General features: G+C 39.0%; 1 protein-coding gene across 1 annotated transcript in view; it reads right to left on the bottom strand.

Annotated features, from left to right (window-relative positions):
• LOC142095492 (uncharacterized) overlaps positions 1-18,593 on the bottom strand; it is a 69,094-nt gene that overhangs the window by 11,905 nt on the left and 38,596 nt on the right. The window contains exons 4-5 of the mRNA XM_075178436.1: positions 12,477-12,585; positions 9,998-10,886 (exon numbers count right to left, since the gene is read on the bottom strand). Coding sequence (XP_075034537.1) covers positions 9,998-10,886; positions 12,477-12,585 — 998 coding nt within the window. The remainder of the gene's footprint in view (positions 1-9,997; positions 10,887-12,476; positions 12,586-18,593) is intronic.

Here is an 18,593-nt window from a genome sequence, read left to right as displayed (position 1 = left end):
ACAGGACACTGTATATACTATAGATATAGATGTAAGGACAGGACACTGTATATACTATAGATATAGATGTAGGGACAGGACACTGTATATACTATAGATATAGATGTAAGGACAGGACACTGTATATACTATAGATATAGATGTAGGGATAGGACACTGTATATACTATAGATATAGATGTAGGGATAGGACACTGTATATACTATAGATATAGATATAAGGACAGGACACTGTATATACTATAGATATAGATATAAGGACAGGACACTGTATATACTATAGATATAGATGTAAGGACAGGACACTGTATATACTATAGATATAGATGTAGGGACAGGACACTGTATATACTATAGATATAAATGTAAGGACAGGACACTGTATATACTATAGATATAGATGTAAGGACAGGACACTGTATATACTATAGATATAGATGTAGGGACAGGACACTGTATATACTATAGATATAGATGTAGGGATAGGACACTGTATATACTATAGATATAGATGTAAGGATAGGACACTGTATATACTATAGATATAGATGTAAGGACAGGACACTGTATATACTATAGATATAGATGTAGGGATAGGACACTGTATATACTATAGATATAGATATAAGGACAGGACACTGTATATACTATAGATATAGATATAGGGATAGGACACTGTATATACTATAGGTATAAATATAAGAATCACCATTAGACTGTAGGGACTGAGATCCCCAGTACATGATGTATAAGGAGACTTTGCCATAATACGGGACGTACAGGTTATAACGATATATAAATACAATAACAAACCACAGATGTATAATGAGATATAATCAGTGTCATTACCCGCTGCCAGTCACATGACTGTCTCCTCTATACGTCACTTCTGGTCTGTGAGGTATAACCACACTTCCGGTCTTTGGTACATCCCACTTCCGGTCTGTGGGGTCTTATCGAACTTCCGGTCTTTGGTACATCCCACTTCCGGTCCGTGCGTTCCATCCGAACCTCCTCTCTGTGCGGTCACTGATGACGGTGCTGTAGATGGATGTTCTCTGTATGGAACAGGCTCCTCTCACTGCATAATATCCTGGTGTAACGGGACAGACAGAACTCACAGCTTTTATTGTTTATTCTGGTTCACTATTAGTGATCTCACCCAGTATGACCTCCATTCTCTGATTATTACACTAACACTGAATGTATATCACTGTGTACCTACATGTCATCACTGTGTACTACATGTCATCACTGTACCTACATGTCATTACTGTGTACCTACATGTCATTACTGTGTACTACATGTCATCACTGTGTACTACATGTCATCACTGTGTACTACATGTCATCACTGTGTACTACATGTCATTACTGTGTACTACATGTCATCACTGTGTACTACATGTCATCACTGTGTACTACATGTCATCACTGTGTACTACATGTCATTACTGTGTACTACATGTCATTACTGTGTACCTACATGTCATCACTGTGTACATGTCATCACTGTGTACTACATGTCATCACTGTGTACTACATGTCATCACTGTGTACTACATGTCATTACTGTGTACCTACATGTCATCACTGTGTACATGTCATCACTGTGTACTACATGTCATTACTGTGTACCTACATGTCATCACTGTGTACTACATGTCATCACTGTGTACTACATGTCATTACTGTGTACTACATGTCATTACTGTGTACCTACATGTCATCACTGTGTACATGTCATCACTGTGTACTACATGTCATCACTGTGTACTACATGTCATCACTGTGTACTACATGTCATTACTGTGTACCTACATGTCATCACTGTGTACATGTCATCACTGTGTACTACATGTCATCACTGTGTACTACATGTCATCACTGTGTACTACATGTCATTACTGTGTACCTACATGTCATCACTGTGTACATGTCATCACTGTGTACTACATGTCATTACTGTGTACCTACATGTCATCACTGTGTACTACATGTCATCACTGTGTACTACATGTCATTACTGTGTACTACATGTCATTACTGTGTACCTACATGTCATCACTGTGTACATGTCATCACTGTGTACTACATGTCATCACTGTGTACTACATGTCATCACTGTGTACCTACATGTCATCACTGTGTACTACATGTCATTACTGTGTACTACATGTCATCACTGTGTACTACATGTCATTACTGTGTACCTACATGTCATCACTGTGTACTACATGTCATCACTGTGTACATGTCATCACTGTGTACTACATGACATCACTGTGTACTACATGTCATCACTGTGTACTACATGTCATCACTGTGTACTACATGTCATCACTGTGTACATGTCATCACTGTGTACTACATGTCATCACTGTGTACATGTCATCACTGTGTACTACATGTCATTACTGTGTACCTACATGTCATCACTGTACCTACATGTCATTACTGTGTACCTACATGTCATCACTGTACCTACATGTCATTACTGTGTACTACATGTCATCACTGTGTACCTACATGTCATCACTGTGTACTACATGTCATTACTGTGTACCTACATGTCATCACTGTACCTACATGTCATCACTGTGTACTACATGTCATCACTGTGTACCTACATGTCATTACTGTGTACTACATGTCATTACTGTGTACCTACATGTCATCACTGTGTACTACATGTCATCACTGTGTACCTACATGTCATCACTGTGTACTACATGTCATCACTGTGTACCTACATGTCATCACTGTGTACCTACATGTCATCACTGTGTACTACATGTCATCACTGTGTACATGTCATCACTGTGTACTACATGTCATCACTGTGTACATGTCATCACTGTGTACTACATGTCATTACTGTGTACATGTCATCACTGTGTACTACATGTCATCACTGTGTACTACATGTCATTACTGTGTACTACATGTCATCACTGTGTACTACATGTCATTACTGTGTACTACATGTCATCACTGTGTACATGTCATCACTGTGTACTACATGTCATCACTGTGTACCTACATGTCATTACTGTGTACTACATGTCATTACTGTGTACTACATGTCATCACTGTACTACATGTCATCACTGTGTACCTACATGTCATCACTGTACTACATGTCATCACTGTGTACTACATGTCATTACTGTGTACTAGATGTCATCACTGTGTACTACATGTCATTACTGTGTACCTACATGTCATCACTGTGTACTACATGTCATTACTGTGTACCTACATGTCATTACTGTGTACCTACATGTCATCACTGTGTACCTACATGTCATTACTGTGTACTACATGTCATTACTGTGTACTACATGTCATCACTGTGTACTACATGTCATTACTGTGTACCTACATGTCATCACTGTGTACCTACATGTCATCACTGTGTACCTACATGTCATTACTGTGTACTACATGTCATCACTGTACCTACATGTCATCACTGTGTACTACATGTCATCACTGTGTACTACATGTCATTACTGTGTACTACATGTCATCACTGTGTACTACATGTCATCACTGTGTACCTACATGACATCACTGTGTACCTACATGTCATCACTGTGTACTACATGTCATCACTGTGTACTACATGACATCACTGTGTACCTACATGTCATCACTGTGTACTACATGTCATCACTGTGTACTACATGTCATTACTGTGTACCTACATGTCATCACTGTGTACTACATGTCATCACTGTGTACCTACATGTCATCACTGTGTACCTACATGTCATCACTGTGTACTACATGTCATCACTGTGTACTACATGTCATCACTGTGTACCTACATGTCATCACTGTGTACTACATGTCATCACTGTGTACCTACATGTCATCACTGTGTACTACATGTCATTACTGTGTACTACATCCCATCACTGACACTGCCCATCACCGTGTCATTACTGTGTACCTACATCCCATCACTGACACTGCCCATCACCGTGTCATTACTGTGTACCTACATGTCATCACTGACACTGACGTCAGACAGAATCAGGGTTACATACACTACACTGACATAGTCACAGAAGTAGCTAGGGGTTTATTTTAATGTAGATAGAAGCTGCTGATTTTTAAGCAGAGGTTTTGTTGTGGAAATATGATTCATATTTTATAGATTGCATGTGGTATCTGCCTTTTTGTCTCCTGTGCAATGTGTGCCTATATATGTGCACGAAGGGAGGAAGGAGACAGGAGACGTGCTGAAGGTAAATTAGGTAGACATACAGATATGCATCTCTGTATAGAACATTGGAGTAGGATTTTTGCCACAAGACCTGACATAAGTGAACCCTAGAAAATGTAAAATTTTCATATTTTATATTTTTCACCGTTAGACAGACATGTACTGGATATTGTTATAATTGACGAAAGTGTCATGGAAATGGACCCCTTTGCCCTCCTCACTTAGCCAAGTAGCTGAACGTGTGGGATTGAAAATGGCATGTGAATGACAGGGGGTAAGTCAATTGATATACATTAGTCTTTAGTATTTTTCTAGTATAGGGGGCGACGTGGAGGCTGCTGAAGAACATTTTATGACAATGGCAGTACATAAGTACAACTCACATCACACGGAGGACTTGTGACAGTGACACAGTTACCAACTGAAGTAGCTGTTAGTTAACACTTACACACAAGACTGTACATGACTTTCACAACAGGTCGGACATGGCTGTAAAATGGACAGCAAGATTTTATGTGACAACCGACAAATCAATGTTTTGTTTTCCTTTTTATTGTTTTAAATTGTACACACACATAAATTAGTTAATATATATGAGATTTGTTACCTGAAGAATAAAGAGTCTATATCGGATGAAGGAACCGTTCTGAGGCGCTGATATTTCAAATATGCCGAGGAACTATCCTTTTATCTGGATTTCTTAATTGAAGGAGAGAACACTACTATTATCTCTAAGGAGCTGCTTCATATTATCAAGAAAGATCGTGATTGTATTGCACTCTCGGCGTGTTTGCTGAGCTGTCATTACCATACAAGGCAGCTGAGTATTGGGGCATAGTTCCTCTGCATATTTGAAATATCAGCGCCTGAGAACGGTTCCCTCATCCGATATAGACGATTCGGATATACACTGTTATAATTCACTGGCCGTGGTTCAGGATTATAGACTGTTTCCAGCTGATCGGCTCTGGATAGTGATTTATTTATATTTCAGCGCTTTCATCGTTTATAAGATCTCCGAGGAGATTCTTCATTATTACCACCATTTCGGATGTTCAATCAAGTGACATTTATAATATTTGTTCCGGACCACGATACATAATATACACACGGATCAGAGACTCCACCACATCACGCTATTGATGCATTCTACGATAGGGTGAGATCTCTCCTATCTAATATATAAAAGCCTAGCGGCGTGTGTTAGTGTGTGGAAAAAACTATCGGGTGACAGAGTGCTCAAGCTGCAGCGCCACCTGCTGGGCGGAGTTATATACTACACTGACCTACTAAATTCTTAGCATTATCTAATATATAAAAGCCTAGCGGCGTGTGTGGCGATGAAGATGGCAAGAACCTTTTTAACACCTTAAGTAGCTTGATTTGACTAGAATGCATGAGTATCATGCACGGGTTAACTTGTTATATATCACCTGATAACACAGGACTTGCTCTGTACTCACTGATTTAACAGTGATAAGGTGTACTGGCCAGACACCTATACTAATCATACTCTATAGAGGTTATTGCACCTAGTGCTGTGTCTATGTGTTTATTGTGATACATATTACCAGTTATACTTGTTATATTATCAGCATGCCATACATGTGAGTTCTGTCATTCCACTTTTTATATATTTTATTATCCATTAAATTACTTTTTATCTTTATTGGACGCACCCTGTATATTTATTCTGTTCTATTTATGTGTTGGAGATTGGCAATCTCATACAGGGGATGCGACAAGAAGATACGTTACACCATAGAATAATATTTAATAATATTTTATACTGAAGTGATATACACGGTTGTAGCATAGTAAGTTTATTTGTCTTTTAGTTACATTATTTAAATGTTGTCTGAGCTAAAAGACATGCTTCGGACAGATGATCTTGTTAGGCATGAAGAACTGTAGTAGAATATTCTATATTGTTGATACATGTTCTATCGCACCCTTGAAGGGCATACAAAAGGTTGTCTCCGAGCTCCATAGTAAAAGAAAATTGTTTCTAGGATTGTGACTCTCTTTTATGGTAACCTGACTGAGATCTACAGACAGTGTGGTCATACGCAAAAGGGGACATATATTAGAGAATAATGAAACGTACTATTGAGATCCTACAATAAAATCTTTAAGGTGATAGTTTTGTGAACGATCAAAGGGTGGAGCTGTCAAAGTCGAATATTTAGATGAAAAAGTATTTTAATATTGTTTTATTGTGCGATTGCGATCAGTACGCCACGTGTCATGGCGCAATCGCACAATAAATAACGCAAGCATACACTTACACATTCACTTGTACATAGTTCATTTTTGTAATAATTCCAACCCACTGTCATTTCTGAACAGATGTTAGTTTATAATTAAATTTTATAATGTTATATGCACTTTAGTGAGATCTAAGGTTCAGGTTATAGGAAACATAGCATGTTTGGTGTCATTCTAATCCCCTATTTATCCTTAATGATCCGGTTCCATCAGCTATAAGATCGCACTTTGTGTATGCTAGATATGGATTATAGGGAATAAATGATCATAAATGATATTGTGTGTATAATGTAAATAGACCAGTTTGAACTAGTTCTTGGCGGGAATATTAGTATGCATCTTCTGGAGAGCTGACCCCCACCCTTTGAGGGCTGTACTTATTTATTTAATTGTCATTCTTTTGCTTTTGCTAATAAATCACTTTCTGAGTTGGAACTACACAAATCGCATAGACAATGATTATTGGTAAACGATAAAATAACTTTAATACCCTTTGTCAGCTGTTCCATCATCTTATTACTCCTGATTAAATAATCATAATAAAAACACAGTCAACTTGGTTGGTAATTACAGATTTTATTACCTTATTTGTGTAAGGACTAAATAACTGTATGTCATCATATATATCCATATATGCACTGAACTGTTTTGACATTACCATATAAAAAATAAAAAGTATATATACATATATACAAAAAAATGAGGTTAAACCAAAAACACATTCCATTAGTCACTGTAAACTACAATAAACAGTATATGAGGTATTATAAAACATAGGCCAGCAATGTACTTTAACTTGCACAGCAATAACGACAACTGAAAGTCTAGAAATATACTAATACTTTAAGGTGTGTGGGCATCTTTATACTACAGCAGATCAATTCATGGCGCTCAGTGATGTTCCTGGGGGGTGGAGTACTTGATTCCGATGACAAGAAAGCCGACTAGATTTTATCCAAACACGAAAATGTCGATTAGTATAATCACGACATGTACAAAATACACACTTAAAAACTGACAGCCAACATCCGTGCTATAAACCCCAACAGCAGAAAATGCCGTCTCTTAAAAGGGCGACACTCATATTGCCGACATTAAGGGGGCAATGAGAGGAACCACTGGCTGGATCATGTAAAACCCTTAGTAAAATCCCTAACTGCTTTTTATTTGACATTTCTTTTTAATGTAACGGTTTGACATGATCCAGCCGCCGGGTCCTCTCATTGCCACCTTAATGCCGGCAGTGTCGCCGTTTTAATTAACGTCAATCACACTGCCGGCATTTTCTGCTGTCGGGGATTATAGCACGGATGTCGGCTGTCAGTTGTGTGTATTTTATACATATCGCGATTATACTGATTGCCATTTTCCTGTCTGTATAACACTTGTCGGCTTTGTAGTCATAAGAACGATGACTACCACCGGTTACTAGTTCATACAGTATTCATAGGCTGTATTCTCACAAAAATGGCTGCCTCCACAGTATGTCAAGCTGTAATTGTTAGAAGAACCATCCTACATTCAGTAAATCACCTCACACTACTGTGAGATATAGGTGTATCTGAGTGACGTAACCCAAGCTGAGTGTGATTGTGATACTAACTGTTAAGACGCTCACTGATTTTGTGCTTTTAGTAAAGTTAGATGTGTCCTCTTGGTAATACATGATGTCTTTGTTTTGGTGCGTCTTGTACCTTTCTTTATCTGTACACTGCCAAAGAGTTTCCACCCAGGACAGGTCTCTGGAAGGACCACATAGGTCCAACCCCTCCTTAATCAAATATGCCCTCATATAAAGCAAATATGGGACCCCCCTTAAAACACTGCCTGTTGCCTGAATAAGGAGAGTCTGAAGCATCGGTTTCCTGTGTTCCATATCTTAACACCAAATAATTTGTTCAATATGTAAATGAAAAGAGATGTCAAGATGTCAATTAAATAAATGTACTCTGAACCAATACAATAAGAGAAGGTGAGATAGGTACTTCCAATCTAGAAGGTACATGACATTCAGCTGCTGTAAGGAGAAGAGGAATGTGTTTACCAGTAATGTTTATATAAGGAAAAATCAAATCAGACAATTGCTGGTTCCACTGGAGGTAATTTGCCAACAGGGAAAAATGAAGCCCCACAGAGATTTAACATACTTGCCAACTTGTAATACCTCCCCCACTGCATCTCAGGTGGCAAGTGTGGGAGGGGGCATAGTGATGCAATAATATCACAGTGGCCTTGCCCACTGCTATCTAATAGAGATCCATGGCAGTGTGGGGTGAGGCCTGATGACACAAATCATGGCATTAAGCCCTAACTCCACTGCAGTCAGAAAGGGTCTCTGGTATTTTAGACGTCTGGGAGGACTCCTCAGACATTTGGCGAGAGTAGGCAAGTATGGATTTAATCATACACAGATACACCTATTTATATGCCTAGCGCATACTTACATTGCGCTTTTGGAACTATAAGAAGGGAGAGCTCTTTTGTGAGCAATGACGTAAATTTGCATTAATGAAATTATGAAAATTATGCCTCAAATCCTGCTTATTTTATAACCACTGTACACTAAAAAGTCAACCTTTAATTGTTTCTTCAAAAATACTGCTCATTCAGGCTTCATTTATTTCTTAAACTAAGAGTCAGGGGACATCAGCACTTTATCACTACATTTTATATTTGTGTGTTTGAATGCTTTTATATCACGCTTATTTAGGCCCCTATAAATGAGTTTTATGTACAAACTGTGCCTGGAATCTGCAAAAGGTGTCACATTTAAAAATATAGACTTGACATTCACCACCTCTAAGCAAATTTCTAGTCCCTTTGCAGAGGGGGGAAAAGGCTTCGCACTCTCCAGCCTTTGAACCGCATTTAAAAATCTCTCCCGAAAAAACAATATGTTAATTTCAAATGCAGGTAAACACATGGAGCATGAGTGCACCTAGAACACACTCAGCAAGGAAGACACATATCCACTTGACTGCTCCCATATGAAAGAAAAAGGTTTTACTCCCCTTGAGATACATCACCCATGCCTGTATAAATGTGTGCACATGTACAAAAATAGCCATGTCATCACAAAGCTAAAAATGCACCGTGGACCCAGATCTTTGCAGCTTCATAAGTGACTCCAGTAAGATACTAACAGATTACAGAAATAACTAAATGAACTTAGAGAGTATGACCAAATATAATGCAGCAATGTACCAAAAGCCACATTATCCAATCCAGTGCTAACAATATATATTACTTAGGTTCCTATTGTAGCAACCATGTGGTCTGTTATTACTGTGGCGAGAGATGCCAATATTTAATTTAATATTTAACATGAAGGAAACTGCAAAAAGTTCCACACATGAGCAATCTCTTCCAGTCTTACATTGATGACATGCATTCCACGTATGACCATAGAATATGTCAACATACTGTGTTACTAGAGCTTCAAGTTGCCCACCATGTATGTATACTTATGTAAGTATTGCTTTCCTGTTTTTAATTTCTATGAATTTTCTTATGTGTAACAAGATTTGATTTTTGTGCAAAACATTTCCCACATTCACAACATGGAAATGACTTCTCACCTGTGTGAATTCTCTGATGTTTAAGAAGATAGGCTTTATCTGTAAAACATTTCCCACATTCAGAACATGAAAATGGCTTCTCACCTGTGTGAATTCTCTGATGTTTTAGAAGAGTGGATTTATGTGCAACACATTTTCCACACTCAGAACATACAAATGGCTTCTCACCTGTGTGAATTCTCTGATGTTTTAGAAGAGTGGATTTATGTGCAACACATTTTCCACACTCAGAACATACAAATGGCTTCTCACCTGTGTGAATTCTCTGATGTTTAACTAGAGTTGATTTCTGTGTAAAACATTTCCCACACTCATAACATGAAAATGGCTTCTCACCTATGTGAATTTTCTGATGTTGAACAAGATCTGATTTCTGTGTAAAACATTTCCCACACTCGGAACATGGAAATGGTTTCTCACCTGTGTGAGTTCTTTGATGTTTAAGAAGATCTGATTTGTGTTTGAAACTTTTTCCACACTCAGAGCATGGAAATGGTTTGTCAACTGTGTGAGTTTTCTGATGTCTAACAAGGACCGACTGATGCATAAAACATTTACCACATTCAAAACAGGGAAAGAGTCTATCCCCTGTATGAGCTGTACTATTTCTAACAATATCCGAGTTATCAGGAGAATATATCACATGATCAGTGGGGTCAGATAATATATCTGCACTGTGAAGTATTGGATGTATATTTAGGGCAATAGGGTTTTCTTCTGGAGAGTCTTGTGGGAAGTTGTTAATTTCTATTTCTGGGTATAAAATGTCACATCCCTCCGTGATATCCCTGCTTCTGTGCCTACCTGCTGGAAATAAATGTGTGGAAACAGACATATTATTTTAAATTGAGAAGCATACTATAACGGCCCAACATTTTCATACTATGAATGATTTCAAGTTGTTTAGTTGATTAATTTTAGATTGCAAACTATGAACACTTTATTACAATTATATATGTGCATATAGCAAATATGAATTATTAGTTGAACAGATAAAACACTGGCTTAAAATATAACATAAGCCCATTACCAAGCACATTACATAGCCCCTGCCACAGGTACACGCAACTTGCACAGCTACATTGGAGAACACCAGGCAAAAGACACGTGGCTAGTAATGTTTCCCAAGCATACACATTGCCCATCCCGCAGCGTAGCCAGAAGCCTCTTTAGCCAGTAACATTGTCCATCCACCATGCCCGTCCAGCTACTGCCCTCACACACTGTCATGCTACTAATTTACCCACGTAAATAGTTTTTCAAGCACAGGATAATTATGTTATCCTCTCCCCACATTTAATAATATTATATTTCCCACATCATCATATAAGGGGAGGCGCCACCAAACATTCCCACATCATCATATAAGGGGAGGTGCCACCAAACATTCCCACATCATCATATAAGGGGAGGCGCCACCAAACATTCCCTAATCACCATATAAGGGGAGGTGCTACCAAACATTCCCACATCATCATATAAGGGGAGGTGCTACCAAACATTCCCACATCATCATATAAGGGGAGGTGCTACCAAACATTCCCACATCATCATATAAGGGGAGGCGCCACCAAACATTCCCACATCATCATATAAGGGGAGGCGCCACCAAACATTTCCACATCATCATATAAGGGGAGGCGCCACCAAACATTCCCACATCATCATATAAGGGGAGGCGCCACCAAACATTCCCACATCATCATATAAGGGGAGGTGCCACCAAACATTCCCACATCATCATATAAGGGGAGGGGCCACCAAACATTCCCACATCATCATATAAGGGGAGGCGCCACCAAACAAAACCCAGTCAAACGACTTAAAATATACTGAAACAGAAAAAGGAGAAAGGGACTTTTGTATTGGAGATGGAGCTCTATTGTAATGACACATAAGCAATATTACAATCATTAAACTTTATTAAAGTCTCGATAAAATTAGTAAGAACTAAACCAACCCCGGAACTCATTTATTATCAGAAAAATAATTCATTCCTATTTATTGGGGTTCCATGTAGACGTTTCCTTAGTACATTCATTTTTTTATAAATGTATAATCTTTGGGGGAGCTGTGTTTTATATATTGAGATAATAATCTAGATAATAGGGTCTCACCCCAATGATCAGTGATTGAATCACTATGGTGACGTCCCCTGTACTGATGTATGAGAATCACCAGAGAGTGTGGGGAGGAGACTGATCAGATCTCCTGGCTGGTAGCACAATGATATAATATGAGGAGGAGAACCGGAATCTAATAGGGGCTGATGGCTCCTGACTCCCCCACTCAGCAGCTAATTTGTTTGAACTGATGGAGGAAGGTGTAGACAAAGAAATCGTTGTAATGACTGATCAAGTACAATATGTGACTCTTTTCTAAGTGTTTATTACTCACCTGTGCTGATATCTGTAGGGATTTCCTCCTCCTTACACTGCCGAAGACCTCTCACATATGTATCTTCTCCCTCTATATCTTCCTTCTTAATATCTGTAAGGTCTTCACTCTAAATAACACACAACAGAACTGTAAAATAACCCTTTAATGACTGATTTCATAAAACAGAAGAATATCAGTGTATAAGACCCACACAGCAGCTCTACAGATGATATAGTGAAAAGTCACTTTGCTATTTGGTAAGACCCTAAATTCCATCTACCTGATACTCCTGTGGGATCCTGTGATTTTCCTCTGTATAATCCTGTGAATAAAGAGGACGGGAACATCTCTCTGGGGTATTTAGGTTACTGGATTCATCTGTAGGAGGCATACAGTGACTGAGTACATATTTTATATGCAATTAACAGATGATGTATGTATCTAGGTGGCCCTCCAAACTATTCCTTCCTTTACAATAAATGAAAGTCTCCTCTTACCCAGTGATGTGAGGCTCTGGTGATTCTCCATCATCACGTCCTTGTACAGATCCTTGTGTCCTTCTATATACTCCCACTCTTCCATGGAGAAATAGACAGTGATATCCTCACACCTTATAGGAACCTGACACACACAATGATACAGTCATCATCCAGACACATCCCCTGGTGTTACTGTATAATGTCCCATTCCCAGCAGTCACCTCTCCAGTCAGCAGCTGAATGATCTTGTTGGTGAGTTCTAGAATCCTCTGGTCATTGTTTCTCTCATGTATCAGTGAGTGAGGTGGAAGCACCGTGATGGGGTTTTGGGTCCTGCTTAATCCTACTGACACACGGGGATGGCTCAGGGGTGTCACACACTCATCAGATGTCTTCTTCACTACTGTGTAATCCTGTGTATTGACGGAGACAGCAATAAAAAGGTGTTATTTTTAGGGGTCAATTGTGCTGTAGATAGAGGACTTAGAATGTCTGTCTCGCTCAAGATAGAAGGCGAGGTAAGTGCTCAGTTTCTAATTTTCTTAACACCCCCTTCCCCCTCTTAGATCATTACCTTATCAGCTACTCACTCACCCCCACTGCTCTAATCTCTCTACTGTCTAACTCTACCAAGCCTCCTCATACCCGCAGAAATCTGAATTCTAATAATCTTCAACAATTTTCCACCTCTCTCCAACACCTTCTCTCCCCTATCTCTACATTCTCATCCCCTGAGATGGCAGTACCTCATTTTCATCTAACCTTAGCAACGGCCCTTGATCAAGTGGCTCCAGCGACACTACATACTACACGTCGACTTCGATGTCAACCGTGGCACACTAAAGCAACATGAAATCTTCAAAAACTGTCCCGTAAAGCAGAACGTCACTGGCGTAAATCTCGCACCTCTAATGACTTTTTCACATATACTTCTATCTACCGCTCTATCTACCGCTCCTATCGAAATGCTCTGGACACTGCAAAACAAACATACTTCCAATCTCTTATCTATGCTCAGGCTTCTAACCCCAAATGCCTTTTCAATACATTTAAATATCTTCTCAATTCACCCACCCTGAACCCTCCATCTACTATCAGTGCTCAGGATCTTTCTTCCTACTTCAAGGACAAGATTGACAAGACCAGACTAGAAATGGTATCCTCTTCCTTGACAAGCAATCTGCTCAATTCCTTCCCACTACCCTCTGACACCTTCTCATCATTTGACCCCACAAATGAAGAGGAAATTTCTACTCTCTTCTTATCTTCCTACTCTACCTCCTGTCCTCTTGATCCTATTCCCTCGCAAATTGGTAGATCCCTGTCTTCTGTGCTCATTTCACCTCTAACTCAAATCTGTAATCTATCACTCTCTACTGGCATCTTTCCATCACTATACAAGCATGCAGTGATTACTCCTATTCTAAAAAACAAAACTCCGACCCAAACTCTCTCTCAAATTACCGTCTCATCTCTCAGCTCCCTTGCCCCTCCAAGCTTCTAGAGAGGTTTGCCTACACTCGCCTCACATGCTTTCTTTCCGCTAACAACCTGTTGGATCCTCTTCAGTCTGGCTTTCGTTCTCAACACTCCACAGAGACTGCGTTGACCAAGGTTGTCAATGATCTGATCACTGCTAAAACTGAACGCCATTACTCTATCCTAATCCTCCTGGATCTCTCGGCTGCATTTGACACCGTTGACCACTCTCTTCTCATACAAACGCTGCAATCCCTAGGTCTTCAAGACACTGTTCTATCCTGGTTCGCATCCTACCTCTCTAATCGCTCTTTCACTGTTAATTTCTCTGGAGCCACCTCTGCTCCGCTTCCCCTATCAGTACCACAAGGCTCAGTGCTAGGTCCTCTGCTGTTCTCTATCTATACCGCTTCTCTTGGAAATCTAATAAGTTCCTTTGGCTTTCAGAATCATCTCTATGTGGATGATACCCAAATCTATCTATCCTCTCCTGATCTCTTGACATCTGTGTTGTCCCGTATAACTGACTGTCTTTCTGCCATATCATCTTGGATGCCCTCTCGCCCACTCAAACTTAATCTTTCTAAAACAGAGTTAATAATATTCCCACCCACTAACAAGAGCATACCTGACATTTCTATCTCTGTTGATAACATGACCATAAATTCCACCCCACAAGCTCATTGCCTAGGTGTAATCCTTGACTCACACCTATCCTTTGTTTCCCACATTGACTCTATATCTAAATCCTGCTACATACATCTAAAGAACATTTCCAGAATTCGCACATATCTCACGCAAGACACTGCAAAAACCTTAATTCATGCACTTATCATCTCCCGCATTTGACTATTGCAATTCCCTCCTTACTGGTCTTCCCAAAAACAGACTCAAACCCCTACAATCTATTTTGCACGCTGCGGCAAGACTGATTTTCCTTGCAAATCGTTATCCCTCTGTTGAATCACTCTGTATGTCTCTACACTGGCTGCCTGTTTTGTACCGAATCCAATATAAAATACTCTTACTAACCTACAAGGCCATCAACAAAGCTGCACCAACATACAGCTCCTCTCTTGTCTCAAAATATCTCCCAACTCGGCAATTCAGTTCTACACAAGATCTGCGTCTCTCATCCACCCTCATTACATCCTCCCATTCCCGGTTACAGGACTTTTTTTGGGCTGCACCCACTCTATGGAATTCTCTCCCTCGCACAAAAGTGACTCATAAGCTAAATGATCCCGTCACACAACTTATGAGTCACTTTTACCTTTGCAGTCTGGCTGGGCCAAAATGCAAAATGTAGACTTAACCTCATGTGTCAATCTCCCATTGTCCCATAGATTGTAAGCTTGCGAGCAGGGCCTTCTCACCTCTTTGTCTGTTTTACCCAGTTTGTTTATTAGTTTATTATGTTTGTCCCCAATTGTAAAGCGCTACGGAATATGTTGGCGCTATATAAATAAATGATGGTGATGAAAGGTGTACCTAAGAAAGTGACCACTTAGTGTATTTGCTGCAATTTCCTCCACTTAAAATCGGTTACAAATACCTGAACTGTGCATTTGGATATTTCAGTTCTCTCCGTTTTAATTTCATTCTAGAATTGGGAGATAATTTTCGTCCCAACAACTACATCAAAAGTAAATGCTTCCGCTCTGCTGATACACACTAATCACTGTAGGGAGGTTACAGTTTTGTCTCCAGTCAGGTCCCTGTTTAATAAATATAGGTAAGAGTGATGTCACTGTGAGTTTCCCAGAATCCCTCACCTCTCCAGTCAGCAGGCAGATTATCTGCAGCGTAAGATTTAATATTCTCTCACTCAGGTTCCTCCTGTCCTTTTCCATCCTCAGTAGTTTACACAGGGTGGGCATCACTCTCACGTGACTTCAAATAAAGACCCTCTGCCTCCTCACAGCTCAACTCTAAGAAAATATAGAATAATTACAATAAAAATAAGACGGTACACATGTAACATTTAAATATGAAATATGAGATATATCATGCAAATATATATCCATGCTTACATATATACAAATGACATCCATGCATAGATACATAAACATAAACATTGCAACCATGCATAGATACATACAAAGACACAATGAGGTGTGCTGGTATGCTAATCTGTTTTACTGCCTTCTTGTCCAAGAAAGGTTTTAGGAGAAAAGATCTAAAAAAATATACCATAACTCTCTTCTGAAATATGGCAGACACGTTATGATTTGTAAACAAATATATATAGATTCCTTCTGGAGCTTGATATGGGTGTGGTTATAGATCAGTGATTGCAAGAGGTCTGCAATACTCAAAAGTAAATAGTATTAAACAAAAAATATGCAATAATGAATCTATAACCACAAAAAACAAGTGTGTACTACGGATCGATTTTCAAAAACATTTATTTAAACCTTATAAACTTCACATGCAACTTACATCATTGTGTTAAAAAATCATAAAATGAATAATATGTGGATTTCTTCAAGACCTCTTGTTATATCCTAACATATAAAACATATAATAGACAGCCTTTAGTAGGAGATTAAATATGTCTGTATGCTGGAATTTGTTGGCATGAGATGCCTAATCAAACAAGAGACGTCCGTTTCAGTTCTCCAGCAGATCCAATTAGCTGAATTCTTAAGTTAGATGTGTTAATGGATCCAAATCCACAAACCCAGCCACACAAACCCTTCGCTTGGTAAATCGATAAAGTTCTTGTGTTGTTACTTGGGCTGCTGAACTTATTTCCACTCACAAATTCAGATTAATAGCAATGTTTATAATACCGGAACCCTCACCAGATAAACCGCTACGAGAGTATAAAAATTGCTGGCAGCGTGCCAGACACCTGGATAATACTCCGTTCAAAAATCCTCTGTGGGACTGTGGAGCCGCTATGGCCACCTTCCATGTAACAAGTGGTGCAGCGCTCAACTGGCTCCCCCCCCCCGCATATACTTCCACAGTTCCTACTCCTCTTAGGGCATTAGTCTGTTTTTTTTCGCACATATACATATGATACATGATTACGTTATATTGATTCCTCAAGGAGACACGCTCTCCCTGAACATACTTATGGCTGCATGCTCTGTAGTGTAAACAGGCATCTATTAAGGGTATTCATTTCACGCTCCTTTAGAATCTGTACATGTAAAAGTATTATTGAACTGATAATAAACCGTTTAAAAATGTAAATGAGGAGAGAACTTCTATGAGGCCGTGGAATGGCCACAGTACATATGTGCTGTGGTAGTCACTTTAATAGTGCTAATAACACCGACGGTCACTACCACAAACCAAAAAAAAAAAAAAATTGACTTGGGCGACTGATAATAAATGATGACTGACCTTAATAATGACAAAACAAGTCCCCGACACTGTGATAACAAATCACAATTAGCAGTAAGAACGGCAGCAGGTTTTGATGTAAATTTAAATTGCGACCTCTATATCAGTATTTTTCAAGTGGCAATGCCGTCTATCATCCGAATTAACTCTTACACTTAGGCTTAGCGTTAGGAATAGGGTTAGGGTAAGGATTAACAATAAGGTTAGGGACCCGTCATCGGGTCCTACTGACTATGGCTTACACCACCTCCGCAAATTCGTACCCCACCCTGTATGTGTATATGTGGGATATGAGATTATAAATACTATAGATATAGGCATTATCATTGCATGTATTACTTTATTGTGGATAAAATAGAACTACAGTTTAAACGTGGGAAATGAGACTGTATTAAATATATATAGATATATATAAATATTCACATGTGTAGGGATAGGAGAAGACTGTATTCACTATAGATATAGATCTAGGGATAGGACACTGTATATACTATATAGATGTAGGGATAGGAAACTGTATATACTATAGATATAGATGTAGGGACAGGGTACTGTATATACTATATAGATGTAAAGATAGGACACAGTGTATACTATAGAAACAAATGTAGGGATAGGAGACTGTATATACTATAGATATAGATATAAGGACAGGACACTGTATAAACTATAGATGTAAGGACAGGACACTGTATATACTATAGATATAGATGTAGGGATAGGACACTGTATATACTATAGATATAGATGTAGGGACAGGACACTGTATATACTATAGATATAGATGTAGGGATAGGACACTGTATATACTATAGATATA

This window comes from Mixophyes fleayi, chromosome 6 (genome assembly GCF_038048845.1).
Source record: "Mixophyes fleayi isolate aMixFle1 chromosome 6, aMixFle1.hap1, whole genome shotgun sequence".
Lineage (NCBI taxonomy): Eukaryota > Metazoa > Chordata > Amphibia > Anura > Limnodynastidae > Mixophyes > Mixophyes fleayi.
This window is presented reverse-complemented; position numbering and strand designations above follow the sequence as displayed.